We start from the raw sequence: 16,716 nt of genomic DNA on the forward strand, positions 1-16,716 counted from the left end.
ACTCATATAGTGCTCCATACATTATGGGCCCCATATAATGCTCATATATAATGGGCCCCATATAATGCTCCATACAAAAAAAAATCAAATACTCAACTCTCCTTGCTGGCCGCTGCTCTGGACTCCTAATTGTGGGCGTCTTCCCGCTCCCCCTCTGCACTGTAATTACTCAGCATAGGGCGCACTGTAGTGACGTCATCGCGCCCTCTGCACTTAGACATCACTGTCAGGAGACGCGGATGAGAGAGACAGGACCTGCAGAGGAACGGGGAGAGGTAAGTATTCCGAGTTCCGGGGCCCTGAGTAAGCGGGGGAAGGGGGGGAATCGCGACCACTGGCACCGGGCTTCCCCGAGTCACTGTGTCCCCAAAGGCAAGTGGCTCCCCCGCTTGCTCAGGACCCAGGCACTTGCCGGATTCATTCGGGTGCTGATGCCGGGCCTGCTCTCACTGACTAGAAAAACAACAATATTAAGCATATGTCTTTGGCACTATACAAATGTTTTGAAGATACTAATTTCTGCTGAATGATCCAGTTAGACTTTAAATGGACTCTGTCAGCACAGAATGACTTTTAATCCTGCAGCCTGTGCACAATTAACATATTGGACTGGCTACACTCAAATTGATTGTAATGTACATGACTATAGATCTTCACAGCCTAAGCACTTTTCTCTTTAAATTAGACCCAATGGAATGGTCCTCAGGTAATGTTCAGAAGTGGATACTATGGACAGAGCACCAGTATCGACTTCCGCAAGTGGGTCGCAGCTTCCAAGACTTAACAGGAAGAGACTTATGTGCACTGAGTGAAGATGGCTTTAGAGACAGGTCCCCATTGTGTGGAGATGTCTTGTATGCTCATTTGGACATTTGGAAGTCAGGTAACATTTCTGAAACAACTAGTAGAATTTGAATGTGATTTTGGATAGCTTTGTAGCTTTTTTTTTCTTCTTTTTTTTTTTTATATTTTGGTTGTCTTTGCAGCAGCCTGGATGAAAGAGAAAACAGGACCTGGGAACATGAGATATTGTGGTAAGAAAGTCTTTACCCTCACTGAGTTTTGCCGCAAAGTAGGATATCCTTACAATCTCTGATAAAAAATATATCCTGACACATTGCTTAATTTACAAGATGTACCATAAATATGTTTATTTTTCAAAGCCCTTATTTGAATATTTAGTGTTGCAAGACTTACCTCACACAATAGAGATATAATTCACCTAACTCAGAGGGACTCTGTTCCAGTTTACACAGTAAAGCTAACTGGCGAGAAACAGAACACAGGAAATGCAGACTTACTGTGACTGCTGCAGAGGCTGGAGTGAAAACATTAGCAGTTTAACAATTTTATTAGGATAGTCAGGTAACAACACAGTAACAGTTTTAAGGTTGAAAGAAGACTAAGTCCATCTAGTTCAACCCATAGCCTAACATGTTGATCCAGGGGAAGGCAAAAAAAACCATGTGGCAAACACTAAGCTCCACATTGGGGAAAAAAAATTCCTTCCCGACTCCATACGACAATCAGACTAGTTCCCTGGATCAACGCCCTATCATGGAATCTAGTATATATAACCTGTAATATTATACTTTTCAAGAAAGGCATCCATGCCCTTCTTAAATTTTAATAGTGAGTCACTCATTACAACATCATGCGGCAGAGAGTTCCATAGTCTCACTGCTCTTACAGTAAAGAATCCCCGTCTGTGATTACGATTAAACATTCTTTCCTCCAGACGTAGAAGATGCCCCCTTGACCCCGTCTCTGGCCTCAGAGTAAAACGATCAGTAGAAAGGTCTTTGTACTGTCCCCTCATATACTTGTACATAGTAATAAGATCACCCCTAAGCCTTTGTTTTTCCAAACTAAATAATCCCAAGTGTAATAACTAGTCTTGGTATTGCAAACCCCCCAGTCCTCTAATAACCTTGATCGCTCTTCTCTGCACCCGCTCTAGTCTAGCTATGTCTTTCTTATACACCGGAGACCAGAACTGTACACAGTATTCCAAGTGTGGTCGCACTAGTGAATTGTATAAAGGTAAAATTATGTTCTCCTGATGAGCATCTATGCCTCTTTTAATGCATCCCATTATTTTATTTGCCTTTGCAGCAGCTGCCTGACACTGGCCACCAAACGTGAGCTTGTCGTCCACCAATACAACCAGATCTTTCAGTGACAGTTTTGCCCAGTGATTTACAATTAAGCATATAATTATACATTTTATTTCCTCTACCCAAGTGCATTAACTTACATTTATCCCCATTAAAGCTCATTTGCCATTTATCAGCCCAAGCTTCTAGTTTACATAGATCCTCCTGTAATATAAAATAGTCCTCCTCTGTATTGATTACCCTGCAGAGTTTAGTGTCATCTGCAAGCATTGAAATATTACTATTTATGCCCCCTACAAGGTCATTAATAAATATGTTAAAAAGAAGCGGGCCCAATACTGACCCCTGTGGTACCCCACTGTTAACTGTGACCCAGATTGAGTGTATTCCATTAATAACCACCCTTTGTTTCCTATCACTGAGCCAATTCTTAACCCACATACATATATTTTCCCCTATCCCCATTGTTCTCATTTTATGTATCAACCTTTTGTGTGGAACCGTATCAAAAGCTTTTGAAAAGTCCATCTACATAACATCCACTGCATTTCCTTGGTCCAGTCCAGAACTTGCCTTCTCATAAAAACTAATCAGATTAGTGTGACAGGAACGGTCCCTCGTAAACCCATGTTGATATTGGGTCATGAGGTTATTCCTCTTCAGATACTCTAGTATAGCATCTCTTAGGAAACCCTCCATGATTTTACCCACAGTAGAGGTTAAGCTTACTGGCCTATAATTTCCATGTTCAGTTTTTGTCCCCTTTTTGAATATTGGCACCACATTTGCTATACGCCAGTCCTGTGGTACAGACCCTGTTATTATGGAATCTTTAAAGATTAAAAATAATGGTCTATCTATGACGTTACTTAATTCCTGCAGTACTCGCGGGTGTATCCCATCCGGGCCCGGGGATTTGTCAACTTTAGTGATTTTTAGACGCCGCCGTACTTCCTGCTGGGTTAAGCAAGTGGCATTTAATAGTCATGTAAAATAGATTTGCCTAACTCATTCGTTCTCTAATGATAATCAGATTTCTCTTCTATTTCTGTTAGCATTAAAGCAAAAACAGCAAAACATTTTCTTATCAAAACCTTGATAATAGAAACCTGATTAAAGTAATTTTTTATGATACATTCAACCTAACTAGACTGTGCATAAATAAGTAAAGTTTCCACTACTGACAAAATATTAAACCTCTTGTTGAATACTTCCCTCATCTTAGTGAATGAAAGTATGATTTAAGTTTAACTCTTCTCCTTCATTCCTGAACTATTTTCCGTGTTTTCACTTTTCCTCCCCTTCTTCCAAGAGCATAAACTTTTTTCTTTTTCTTTTGAGGGATTGTGTCACAATTCCACCACTCATTATGTCCTAGGGATGCAGTGAGTGACAGCTTAGCAGCCCTATGGATTTCAGGGGCATGCTGGGCTGTCAGTTTTATGAATGGGATGGCTCGGCTGCCCAATTAAGGGCTCGGGTGTGCCGGGCTATATCCATGCAAATTAAGGATTGTCCAGCAGTCTAATCAATCCGAGCCTCCTGGGTTTCCTCCAGCTCCCACAATTTTGGGATGATTACCTGGCTATTTAACTATCTAGCTAGGTGGTGTGTGTTCCTTGTGCTCAGTGTTTTGTTACTCTGACTTCTGTTGCTGAACTCAGATATTGTCTTTGACTATTTGTTTATCTTTGCTCCTTTGCCTGTGATGTAATGTGATCTCTGTTGCCTGACCTTGGACTTTGTTTTGACTATTAGTTTGTCTTTGCCACTTTGCGTGTGATGTACTCTGATTTCTGTTGTCTGACCTCAGACTTTGCGTTTGAATATTTGTTTGTCCTGGCCCTTTGCCTTTGACATAAACACCTGGTATTTGACCATGGACTCCTTGACTCCCCTGTCTCATGGATTGTACATGAGAAGTGACTAGCCAGCGTCCTTGTCACGCAAGGTGTGGGAAAGACTTAGTGCAACACAAAGGGAAGAGGGAAAGGGAGCCCAGACTCTAGGGAAAGGGGGGAAGTGGAGACCTCCTAGGTTGATCAAGCGTCACCCTGTGTTCCCTAACGTCCCTATATTGGCTCTTCACCAATCACTGCATGCATACCTCGCCCTGTCTTTCCCTGGCGTTAGGCTTAGGCTAGGGACGGGAGGAGATGAGCACTAGTCGATCTCCACTAAATACAACAAGGGTAGAAAAACAGGGGGAAATTGCTTAGCTTAGCTTTAGATGACTCCAGACAAATGTGCACACATCCTCAAGCTCCAGAGAGGACGAAGTACTGCTCTTGCTTAAGCCTTCACAAGTAGTAATGAATATCACCGGCACCTCCCTCTGAAACACAGCAGGTATTTATACACCCAGGCAGGGTGTTAATTAGCCAGAAGAAGGTAGCCGCTGGGTTCTAGACACAGCCTCTAAGAAGATGTCTGTAATGGCAAACGTAGAGATCTCCTGCAGCCAACTGCAGGGCGACTGTCTGTCACTTCTGACACACCTGTGACAGTTATATTATGACTGGCCATGTTGATTTTTTTTTCTTCTCTAGTACTGATCCCATTCATACACTTTGTGATCAGGTGGTGAATGTGACTCAAGTGATTCAGGACCTGGTTAAAGAGTACCAGAGCCTTGATTCATCACTGTCCCAGTTGCAGAGTCAGGTTTCTAGCTTGATGAAAGTTTCCTATAGCTCTTCACTGCCGGCAGGGACTGAGATGTTGGTACCCTCAGATGTGCAGTTGGTTTCTCTCGAACCTACAGTAGCATTACTAATAAGTTTCTGTGACAGCTTAGGGTTAATCTATGGCAAACCTGGGAGAATCCTGGTCACTGAGGCTAAGATCATGAACATTTCACAGGGAAGCTGCACCAAAATCTGTTAATGATCCACTGAGGTTCAGTGGAATGATTCAGCCCTCAGGTGTCAATTCCACAGGGACCTTTCCAAAGCTCATAAAGACGCTCTGGCTCTTCATGCTCCCTCTTTTTATCTGGTGAATGCCATGTCCCAGATCATACAGATGGACTGTAGAATTTGTGAGAGACATGGTGATCAAAAAGGTGCCTTTTATTCTCCCCCTGAGCATGTCCATTTACATAAGGTGGAGCAGATGGAAGTTGGAGCTTCCAGTTCTCATGCTGTGGAGAGAAGTTAGCACAATCTTTCACTCTGTCTCTATTGTGGTCTTGCTGGATGCTTTCTAAATGATTGTCTAACCCAAACTCAAGCAAGCCGTCAAGAAATGCCTAGGACTGAGTGATTGTCGAGTCACTCAGACTTTCAGGTACTCTTTTTCTCTTCTGATAAATTACCTTATAATGTGGTCCTATCTTTCAAGAACCAGAGATTTTCAGCATTGGCTTTTATTGACTGTGTGTCTGCAGCTAACTTTATTGATTTGGGACAGGTTCTGAAATTAGAATTAGGGACTGTTAGTTTGGAAAGACCCATTCAAATTTTTTGCCAGTGGAGTAACAGTGGAATTCACAATCCAAATTGGAACACTTCACACTGAATCCATCTCTTGTTTTATTTTGGATAATTTACTTTCAAGGTTGGTACTGGGGCTTCCATGGCTGCTGATTCACAACCCTGTAATTAGTTGCTGTCAGAAATAAATTATTAAGTGGAGCCCCAATTGTTATGAGGAATGTCTTGGTTCAGTACAAATACAGTGGGGAAAAAAGTATTTAGTCAGCCACCAATTGTGCAAGTTCTCCCACTTAAAAAGATGAGAGAGGCCTGTACTTGAAGAAGTTACAGGTCTGTGAGAGCCAGAAATCTTGCTTGTTTGTAATTGACCAAATACTTATTTTCCTCCAAAATTTGATAAAAATTTCTTTCCAAATCAGACAATGTGATTTTCAGTATTTGTTTTCTCATTTTGTCTCTCATAGTTGAGGTCTACCTATAATATCCATTACAGGCCTCTTATCTTTTTTAGTAGGAGCACTTGCACAATGGTGGCTGCCTAAATACTTTTTTTCCCACTGTATGCTCCTTTAGTCTGGAGATTCTGCCAGACTAAAAGACTTCTGAAAGACTTGGGTTGTGTTGATGTGTTTTCGGAAAATGAGGCATAGATATTACCTTAGAATTGTCCCTATGATTATGCTATTGATTACATTTTGTCTGGGCTTGAATATTCCGCCATGAAAGAGTATGTGAACGAAAGTTTACAGAAGGTTCATATCCATCGTTCCTCCTCCACTGTAGTGGCTGGATTTTTCTTTGTAAAAAAGAAAGATGGTGGCCTCAGTCCTTGCTTTGAGTTCCCAGAGCCGAACAAAATCACAGTTAAGAATACATACCCACTTCCACTCATCGTCACTCTATTTAATCAGCTAAGTGATTTTCTAAGCTTGGTCTTAGAGGGGCTTACAATTTACATCCAGAAGGGTGAGGAGTGGAAAACTGTTAGAACCTTGCTCTTAGGTTTTTTTTCCTTTGCTGGTCACATGAACTTGTTGGCCTATTTAATCCTGCTCCGCCCTTCTGGCTTTGCTGGACTTCATTGTATATCTACTTTCTAGCTAGCCTGTGCTCTGTGTCTTGCTCTGTTAGTTTGCTTGGTCTACTGACCTCTATTTTCTATATATTTTGTTTGTTCGTCTCTCTGCTACTATTTCTATTAGGAGGTGTCCCTTATTCCTCCCAGACCTTAGTACTTGTAGGGATTCCTTCCCCACATCTATAGGTCTCCGTACAGACTAGCTTAGGACTTTAGCAGGTCTGATCGCAGGATCAGGTCCCCTGTTACATCGTAGGGATTAAGCTGAGTTCTATCGTAGGGACAGATCTCCTCTCTTTCCTTAGCTCTGGTAGCAGAACATAACAGTAAGTCCAGCCTGCAAATTCTCTAAGGAAAGATTTTTCTGTTCCATCATGGTGTCGGTTCTGGATTTGGCTAAACGCCTGCAGGGACTCTCTCTGGAGGTGGCCGAGCTCCATCAGCACGTGAGTAACTGTCCTGGAGCACATTTCTTGGAGCCTAAGGTATGTTTGCCGGATTTATTTTTTGGTGAACACCGAGAATTTTTTTCATTTAAAAATGCTTGCTTATTGTATTTTCGTTTGAGACCTAAGTCCTCTGGGGATGAATCCCAGCGCGTAGGGTTCATAATGTCACTTTTGCGCAAAGAGCCTCAGGAGTGGGCCTTTTCTTTGCAACCTAGTGATACATGCTTCAGATCAGTGGATAGTTTTTTTTCTGCTTTGGGGCTATTATATGATGATCCTGACCGTGTCGCATCAGCTGAGACTGAGTTGAGACGTTTAAAACAAGGATCAGGTAATGTGGAAAAATATTGTACTCATTTCCGTCGTTGGTCTACTCAAACAGGGTGGAACGATTCTGCTCTGAAAAGTCTATTTCTTGCTGGACTCAGTGAAAGGGTTAAAGACCTGCTAATTGCTTATCCTACACCTGAAGATTTGCAACAGGCTATGCAATTAGCTATACGGGTGGATAGAAGACTGCGTGCAAGGGTTAATGAGAGCAAATCCTCTGCTATGTCAGTTTCTGGTTATGAGAATGTGTGTACTAACAGTGGTGAACCGATGGAGATTGGATCGGTGACACCTCGCTCTCAAGAAAAAGACCGTCGATTTTCTGAAGGCTTGTGTTTCTATTGCGGAAAATCTGGTCATTTGATTAGGCTGTGAGCTTCGTATGAAGAAAGAAAAAAAAATGGTCAGTCACGCCCGTATTGCCTGTTTAAATTCCAAGGGTATATTTTTAGCTGCTTCCACGATTGCTCAGAAAAAATTAATGGAATTTCGGGTATTTGTTGATTGCGGGTCTACTCTGAATGTAATTGATGGGGGATTCGTGGAAAGACTCAATTTAAAACCTGAACCTTTATCATCCCCCATTGCTGTGGTTTCTGTGGATGGTTCCCCTTTGAAGAATATTACTCTCAAGGTCTGTGAATTTCCTCTCACTATTAATGGTGTTCACCATGAGAAATTGGATTTGGTAGTGTTGAATAACTTGCCTTCTCCAGTAATATTGGGATTGCCCTGGTTAAAATTTCACAATTCTGTACTGGATTGGTCTACCAGTGAAATTAAATCCTGGAGCCATAAATGTTATGACAAGTGTTGTAACGGGCGTATTGCAGCTTTGGATAGGGGAGAATTGCCTGTTCCTATTCAGGATTTTTGGAGAGTTTTTTCTGAGAAGGAATCGCAGGTTTTGCCTCCCCATAGAGACTATGATTGTTCTATTGAATTTGTCCCTGGAGCGACTCTTCCTAAAAGTCGTTTATTTAATCTTACTATTCCTGAGAGGAAGGCTTTGGAGGAATACATACAGACAAGTTTGGCCGCCGGTCACATTAGGCCCTCTAAGTCTCCTGTGGCGGTTGGATTTTTTTTTGTAAAAAAAAAGGACGGCGGTTTACGTCCTTGTCTGGATTTTCGTGAGATTAACAAAATTACTGTACGCAATCCTTACCCACTGCCATTGATTCCTAATCTGTTTAACCAGTTAATGGGGGCCAAGTGGTTCTCTAAAATTGACCTTAAGGGGGCATACAATCTGTTGCGCATGAAGGAGGGTGACGAATGGAAGACTGCTTTTAACACTCCTGTGGGTCATTTTGAGAATCTGGTTATGCCTTTTGGTCTTACTAATGCTCCTGCATTTTTTCAGAATCTGATTAATGACATCCTTAGACCTTTGATCGGCAAAAATGTGGTTGTGTATTTGGATGACATTTTGATTTATTTGCCGGATCTGGAGTCTCATTGGCGGAGCGTGCGTGAGGTATTACAGTTATTAATGGACAATTCGCTTTTTGCTAAGCTGGAGAAATGTGAGTTCGCTGTACAGAGAATTAGTTTTTTGGGCTACATTATCTCCAGCAAAGGTTTTGAGATGGATCCGGTTAAGGTTCAGGCTGTGCAGGAATGGCCTAGGCCTATTGGTTTGAAATCGATACAGAGGTTTTTGGGTTTCGCCAATTACTACAGAAAATTCATAAAAAATTTTTCTAGTATTGTCAAACCTCTGACTGATCTCACCAGGAAAGGTGCTGATGCGGTTCAGTGGTCTTCTGAGGCCATTGAAGCTTTTGTGTATCTCAAGGAGAGGTTCACCTCTGCTCCCATCCTTATGCAGCCTGATGTTACTAGGCCGTTTTTGGTTGAGGTTGATGCTTCCTCTGTGGGGGTTGGCGCTGTATTGTCTCAGGATAACGGGGATGGATTACATCCCTGTGCCTTTTTTTCAAAAAAATTTTCGGAGACTGAACTGAATTACGATATTGGTAATCGGGAATTATTGGCTATTAAACTCGCATTTGAACACTGGCGCCACTTCTTGGAAGGTGCGGAATTTCCCGTTCAGGTTCTTACGGATCATAAAAATCTGATATATCTTGATGCTGCCAAGCGCCTGAATGCCCGTCAGGCTAGGTGGGCACTGTTTTTCTCGCGGTTTAATTTCTCCGTTACTTACATCCCTGGTACTAAGAATGTTAAGGCGGATGCCTTGTCTCGCAGTTTTTCTCCCATAGTCGGTGCTGAGAAAGAGGAGAACATTTTACAAGAAGGTGTTGTGATAGCTGCTTTGGACTCCGTTTTGGAAGATGAGATTCTTAAAGCACAGGAGAATGCCCCATCTAACACTCCTCATGGGAGGTTGTTTGTGCCTGGGACCTTTAGGAGAGATTTGTTTGTTGAGTGTCACGAATCTCGGTTGGCAGGTCATCCCGGAATCTCTGAGACCAAGAGACTGGTGGGTCGCAGTTTTTGGTGGCCTGGATGGCAGAAGGAAGTCATTAAGTGGGTGCGCCAATGTACTATATGTGCTAGATCTAAGTCCTCACATACTCCTGCTGCGGGGTTACTTTGTCCTTTGGAGGTCCCCAGTGCTCCTTGGACACATTTGGCTATGGACTTTATAACTGACCTTCCCCCCTCTGAGGGTTTTACTGTCATCTGGGTGGTCGTGGACCGTTTTAGCAAGATGTGTCACTTGGTTCCCTTCGTCAAACTGCCCTGCGCTAAAACTCTCGCTAAGGCCTTTGTCAAGGAAATTGTCAGACTTCATGGCGTTCCTACTGACATTGTTTCTGATAGGGGTCCTCAGTTCGTGGCTCGTTTTTGGCGTGCCTTTTGTGACAGGTTGGGAATTCATTTGTCGTTCTCGTCCGGATATCATCCTGAATCTAATGGCCAGACAGAAAGGAAAAACCAGGATGTTGAGCAGTTCTTGCGTTGTTTTGTGGCAGACAATCAAGAGGGGTGGTCTGAGTTTCTGCCACTTGCTGAATTTGCTCTGAACATACATCTTCTTCTGCTGGTTGTTCGCCTTTTTTTTGTTGTTCTGGGAGACATCCGTCGTTTGGGTCGTTCTCCAAGTTGGGATCTGCCGTGCCTGAGGAGGAGAATTTTTCCGGTGATTTGGAGAGAGTTTGGACGGATGTGCGTGGTAATCTTCAGGAGGCCAACAGAAAATCTAAGGACTACTTTGATAGGAAACGACAGGAGGTTTTGTTCGCTGTTGGTGACATGGTTTGGTTGTCCTCTAGGAATCTGCGGTTGAGGATTCCTTCTAAGAAATTGGGTCCCAAGTTTGTAGGGCCCTTTAAGGTGCTTCAGGTTGTCAACCAATCTGCTGTTAGGTTGGAGGTTCCTACCTCCTGGAGAATTAATCCGGTATTTCATGTCTCTCTGTTAAAAAAAGCTGTTGTGTTGAATGGTGACGCCTCTGCCTCTGTTCCTCCGGTGGTGGAGGACGGGGAATATGAAATTTCTCGCATCCTTAACTCTAGACGGTATAGAGGTAGTTTGCAGTATCTTGTGGCCTGGAAAGGTTTCGGACCCGAGGATAACTCTTGGGTGAGGTCAGATGATGTTTCCGCGTCCAGACTTATCAGAGCGTTTCACAGGAGATTTCCTGATAAGCCTGATCCTAGGGGATCCGGAGGATCCTCTTAGAAGGGGGGGTACTGTTAGAACCTTGCTCTTAGGTTTTTTTTCCTTTGCTGGTCACATGACCTTGTTGGCCTATTTAATCCTGCTCCGCCCTTCTGGCTTTGCTGGACTTCATTGTATATCTACTTACTAGCTAGCCTGTGCTCTGTGTCTTGCTCTGTTAGTTTGCTTGGTCTACTGACCTCTATTTTCTATATATTTTGTTTGTTCGTCTCTCTGCTACTATTTCTGTTAGGAGGTGTCCCTTATTCCTCCCAGTCCTTAGTACTTGTAGGGATTCCTTCCCCACATCTATAGGTCTCCGTACAGACTAGCTTAGGACTTTAGCAGGTCTGATCGCAGGATCAGGTCCCCTGTTACATCGTAGGGATTAAGCTGAGTTCTATCGTAGGGACAGATCTCCTCTCTTTCCTTAGCTCTGGTAGCAGAACATAACAAAAACGGCATTTTTACAAACTGAGAATTAGTGATGGGTGAGCTCTAAAATGCTCGGGTGCTTGATGCTCAGGTCAAGCAAATTGGAATGCTCGGGTGCTTGACTCGAGCAACGAGCCCAACGTAAGTCTATGGGAAACTTGAGAATTTTTCAGGCGACTCCCCCCGGCGGTCTGCAGAGGGCCTAAAAATTGCCCAAATCGATGGGAACAGTGCTCAAATGACATGGGAACAGCATGGAGAAGACCCCTGGAAGCATTTTTGACTCCCTGGTCACTGCAGTCAACAACGTTGTCATAGGTATTATGCCACTTTTACGGACTCACAATAAAACATACAAAAACAAAACCAGAATGGATTTTCCTGGGAAATATGTTAAGGAACATTATTTACAGGGTAATGACTTGTATATAAGGCAAAATAAATGCTCCTCCACACCTTGGCCTATATTTACACGTAGCGTTTTTGATGCATTTTTGCACTTTTCATTGCTTTCAATGGTGAAAAATACATTCACCGGTAAATGTAATTTAAACATTTTACTACCTTATCTGGTCATGTGATGTGTGAGACATGATCAGACAGATTCATACAGTGCTGAAATGACATGGGAACAGCATGGGGAAGACCCCTGAAGCATCTCTGCATCCCAGGTCACTGCCTAAAACCGCGGTCATCAGACGTGATTCTATATTACTGCAGTAATAATACAGACATTTTTGGCAACTTGACAAATGTTAAACTCCATTTAAAATGGGCAAGGCGCGTGGCAAGGGACAGGGATGTGGACGAAATGGTGATGGTGCACGCAGAGGCCGAGGCCGTGGGCAAGATGAAACTGTGCCTGCTGAGGGAGCACAACAAGCACCCATATCATGTCGGCCTAACTTCCTGTCCCACTTTCTAGGGGACCATGGAATACCACTCTTGAAGTTAGACCTGTGTGAAAAGGTTGTTGGTTGAATAGCAGATAAATAGATAATGCTTCCAGTCAGTTTGCAACCACCACCACCCTGTCTTCCACATGGTCCAGTCTCGGTAGCCGTGAGTCTGGACCACATTATTATTATTTATTATTATAGTGCCTTACATGTGAAAAAGGGGTATAAATAGCAAAAAGAATTTCAGTAATCTTGAACAAAAATGTGATGGTGACTGGTACAGGAGGAGAGAGGACCCTGCTCGCGAGGGCTCTGTCTACAAGGGATGGGTGAGGATAAAGTAGGTGAGGTTTTAGCTGGTCATGCAGCGGTATGGTGGAGCGGTGGTTACTGCAGGTTGTAGGCTTATCAGAAGAGGTAAGTCTTCAGGTTCCTTTCGAAGGTTTCCACGGTAGGTCAGAGCCTGATATGTTGGGGTAGAGAGTTCCAGAGTAGGGGGGGGGAGTGCACGGGAGAAATCTTGTATGCAATTGTGTGAAGAGGAGATAAGAGTGGTGTAGAGAAGGAAATCTTGTGAGGATCGGAGGTTGCGTGCAGGTAAGTACCGGGAGACTAGGTCAAAGATATATGAAGGAGACAGTTTGTGGATAGCTTTGCATGCCAAGGTTAGGGTTTTGAACTGGAGTCTCTGGGCAATGGGGAGCCAGTGAAGGGATTGACGGGGGGACAGGTGGATTAGTCGGGTAGCAGAGTTTAGGATAGATTTGGGGAGTGCGAGAAGGGAGGCCACAGAGTAGGAGGTTGCAGTAGTCGAGGCGGGAGATGATGAGGGCATGTACAATTGTTTTTGCAGATTCTTGTTTGAGGAATGTGCGGATCTGGGAGATTTTTTTACTTGGAGTTGGCATATTCCTCATATGTCCCTCAGCGTTCAGTCCTTGGAACACAAGCGCAAATACGCAGCAACCCACCCATCCAACCGCAGGCCACAACACTAAACTGACACATTTCTCGACTGATTGCACTAGAAATTTTGCCTTTTAGGCTCATGGAGGTAGGAGCTTTCCGCAACCTCATGGCAGTACTCGTTCCCCAGCCGCCACTATTTCTCCCGGTGTGCTGTCCCCAACTTATACAAGCACGGGTCCCAGAACATTACCCGTACCCTCACCAATGCAGTTACTGGGAATGACCACCTAACCACAGACACATGGACAAGTGATTGTGGCCAGGGACAGTATATCTCACTGATGGCGCACTGGGTTAAAATTGTGGAAGCCGGGATCCAGTCGGACGCTGGGACGGAACACATCCTCCCGACGCAGAGGATTGAGGGCCCTGGGTCAATCAAACTTCAGCACAATGTTCATAAGGTGGACAGCAGAGGTTGTCGGTCTCCTAGACAACGAGCAAACTCCTTCATGATGATAGAGGCCACCATCTCCTTAGCTTGCTGGTACTTTTCTGCGGGAATGAGCTTGTCTCCAACCAGCCAAGAATATCCAGTGAATGGCACGCCATGGTTTGGTATTAACACCCAGTACTAGAAGCAGAGCAATCCACAATTTTTTTCTCAGGAATTTTATTTGGTAGACGGGCTGCCCAAACATTATCTTCTCACAAAGGAGCTGAAGACACTGAGTGGTAGTATGTGCAAGTTTCTCCAGCATGACCGGTTTGTTAGATATCAGAGGAAGAACAGAATTGGGCTTTGCCAAGGTGCCAGATTGCTCTTAAGTATTGTTGGGCGAACACGAACTGTAAAGTTTGACGTCCGTACCGAATATTTACTGTACGGTCCCGGACCCCAAACACGTGTTACTGATCGCAGGAAGCACAACCTCTGATCGTCGGTAATTGCATTACCGTGATCAGAGCGCTGTGCCATCATGCTGACAGGTGTCAGCATGATGCCACAGCAGTGACAGTGGCCTGGTTTCCAACGCTGTCACTTTCGTGACAGTGCAGGAAACACAGCCTCTGATCGGCGGTAATTGCATTACCGCAATCAGAGTGCTGTGACATCATGCTTGCTGACTGGTGTCAGCATGATGCCACAGATGTCACAGTGGCCTGGTTTTCCACGCTGTCACTTGCATGACAGCACAGGTAACACAGCCTCTGTTATAGCATTATGTCTTGTTATGGTCTTGAGACCTTTTTTAGCATTGATCAATAAAAGTTATATCTTAAAATTGCGGTTTTGATATGATGACAGTTTGATATTTGACCATAGGAACATTATACTTATTTTAAAAGTATCCCAGGTCAATGCTGTCAACAGTGTTGTCAGAGGTATTACACCAGTTTTATGGACTCACAATAAAACATACAAAAACTAAACCAAAAAGGATTTTCCTGGGAAATATGTTAAGGAACATCCTTTCCAGGGTAATGACTTGTAGAAAAGGCAAAATAACTATACAAAAACAAAAATGCTCCTCCACACCTTGGGCTATGTTCACATGTAGCGTTTTTGATGCATTTTTGCACTTTTGCATTGCTTTCAACCAAGACAAATGCATTCACCTAGAAATGTCATTTTAACATTTTACAACCTTATCTGGCCATGTGGTGTGTGACATATCATCAGACACATCCTGTTTAATTTATGATGGAGGGATTCTGAAAGTCACAAAGTCTATTTTTATAGGGCCATCAGGTGGCCCTTACTATTCTTAAAGGGCCAGCAGTCGGCCATCGCTATTGTTAGAGAGCCATTAGCCGGCTATGCTTTGTTGTTCCCATTATTAACGAGTCGGTCTCCTATACTGTTATTGCCTATGCAGTGACTGCTAGGGCTGCCAAAAATTTGGACGCAACACAATACCCCTTTGAAGAGACAGAGGAGGGTCTCAGTAAAAAAATTGTTCCCATTATAAAAGAGCGGGTCTCCTATAGTGGTAATGCCCATGCTGTGACTGCAAGGGCTGCCAAAATTTGGGAAAAAAAACACTAACAATTTAAAGACACATAGAGCTGGGCCACAGTAATGAATACGACATGTTCCCATTAGAAAGGAGAGGGTCTGCTATTCAGTTGTATGGTATGCAGTGAGTGCAACGGCTGCCGAAATTTAGGAAAAAACCCTCCTAACAATTTAAAGACACATACAGCTGGGTCAGAGTAACGAGTATGACATGTTCCCATTAGAAAGGAGAGGGTCTCCCATACTGTTTGCCTATGCAGTGAATGCAATGGCTGTCAAAAATTTGGAGGCACTCCAATGCCACTTGCAAGAGACGTAGAGGTCAGAGGGCCCCCTGAAAGCAATATTCCCATTATTAGGAAGTGGGTCTCCCATACTGTTTGCCTATGCAGTGAAGCAATGGCTGCCAAAAATTTGGAGGAACTGCAGTGTCCCTTACAAGAGACGTAGATAAGTTGATATAATACATATGGTGTTGATATGGTGGTGGAAAATGAGGATGCAGAGAAGGAGGGGCACAAGAGCAAGTAGACAAAATCAGAAAGCGAGTACCCATGTCTGGGTATGAAGACAGAGGTGCATGGGAATAGAGTTAGACCTCCCAAAAAATAGACACTGGATTTGAGTTTATGTTACACTGCTATGATTCAGTGGTATTGAGAAGTCTGTCCCAATCCAGCCCTTGTTCATTATTATAAGAGTCAGCCTGTCAGCATTTTCAGTTGACAGATGGATGCGCCTATCTGTTATAATTCCGCCAGCGGCACTAAAAACCCGCTGTGACAAAACGCTAGCGACAGGGCAGGCCAGGACCTTCAAGGTGTAGAGAGCCAGTTCATGCCACGTGTCCAGCTTAGATACCCAATAATTATAAGGAACAGAGGAATCACGGAGGACGTTGGTACGGTCGACAATGTACTTCCTCACCATCTTCCGAAACTCTTCCCTCCTTGGGAGAGTACCCCGTGCCTCCGGGCCTGTGCGATGGGAGGGTCAGAGAAAACTGTCCCAGAACTTTGACAGTGTTCCCCTGCCTCAGCTGGATTGCATTTATGGCTCTCTTGCTTGTACTCCTTGGTTGTCCAACGAATTGTGACCTCTGCCCCCAGCGTTTTCAGATGGGAATTTTTTTATAATTCCGCAACAAGGGGATTCTGGTACTGCCCAATTTTATTAGGCCTTTTCAGCTTGGGAATAAAAGACAGAAAGTTTTTCTTGTAGCATGGGTCTAGAAGTGTCACCAACCAGTAATGACTGTCACCCAAAATTTGGAGAACGCGAGGGTCACAGGAAAGGCAGCGTAACATAAACTCAGCCATGTGTGCCAGACTGCAAAGAGGCGAGACTTCTGTGTCCTCACATGAGTCATGTCCTCACGAGAGGATGACTAACTATGCTCACCTGCT

At 43.8% G+C, this 16,716-nt stretch overlaps 1 protein-coding gene across 7 annotated transcripts in view; it reads left to right on the forward strand.

Annotated features, from left to right (window-relative positions):
• Nucleotides 1-16,716, forward strand: part of SPDEF (SAM pointed domain containing ETS transcription factor) — a 319,442-nt gene that overhangs the window by 224,903 nt on the left and 77,823 nt on the right. For all 7 annotated transcript variants that reach the window (XM_073670630.1, XM_073670626.1, XM_073670632.1 and 4 more), the window contains 2 exons: nucleotides 686-883; nucleotides 987-1,034. In XM_073670630.1, coding sequence (XP_073526731.1) covers nucleotides 686-883; nucleotides 987-1,034 — 246 coding nt within the window. The remainder of the gene's footprint in view (nucleotides 1-685; nucleotides 884-986; nucleotides 1,035-16,716) is intronic.

The sequence above is a fragment of the Phyllobates terribilis genome, unplaced genomic scaffold (genome assembly GCF_046119375.1).
Source record: "Phyllobates terribilis strain yellow unplaced genomic scaffold, ASM4611937v1 Scaffold_2__4_contigs__length_985480577, whole genome shotgun sequence".
Taxonomy (NCBI): domain Eukaryota; kingdom Metazoa; phylum Chordata; class Amphibia; order Anura; family Dendrobatidae; genus Phyllobates; species Phyllobates terribilis.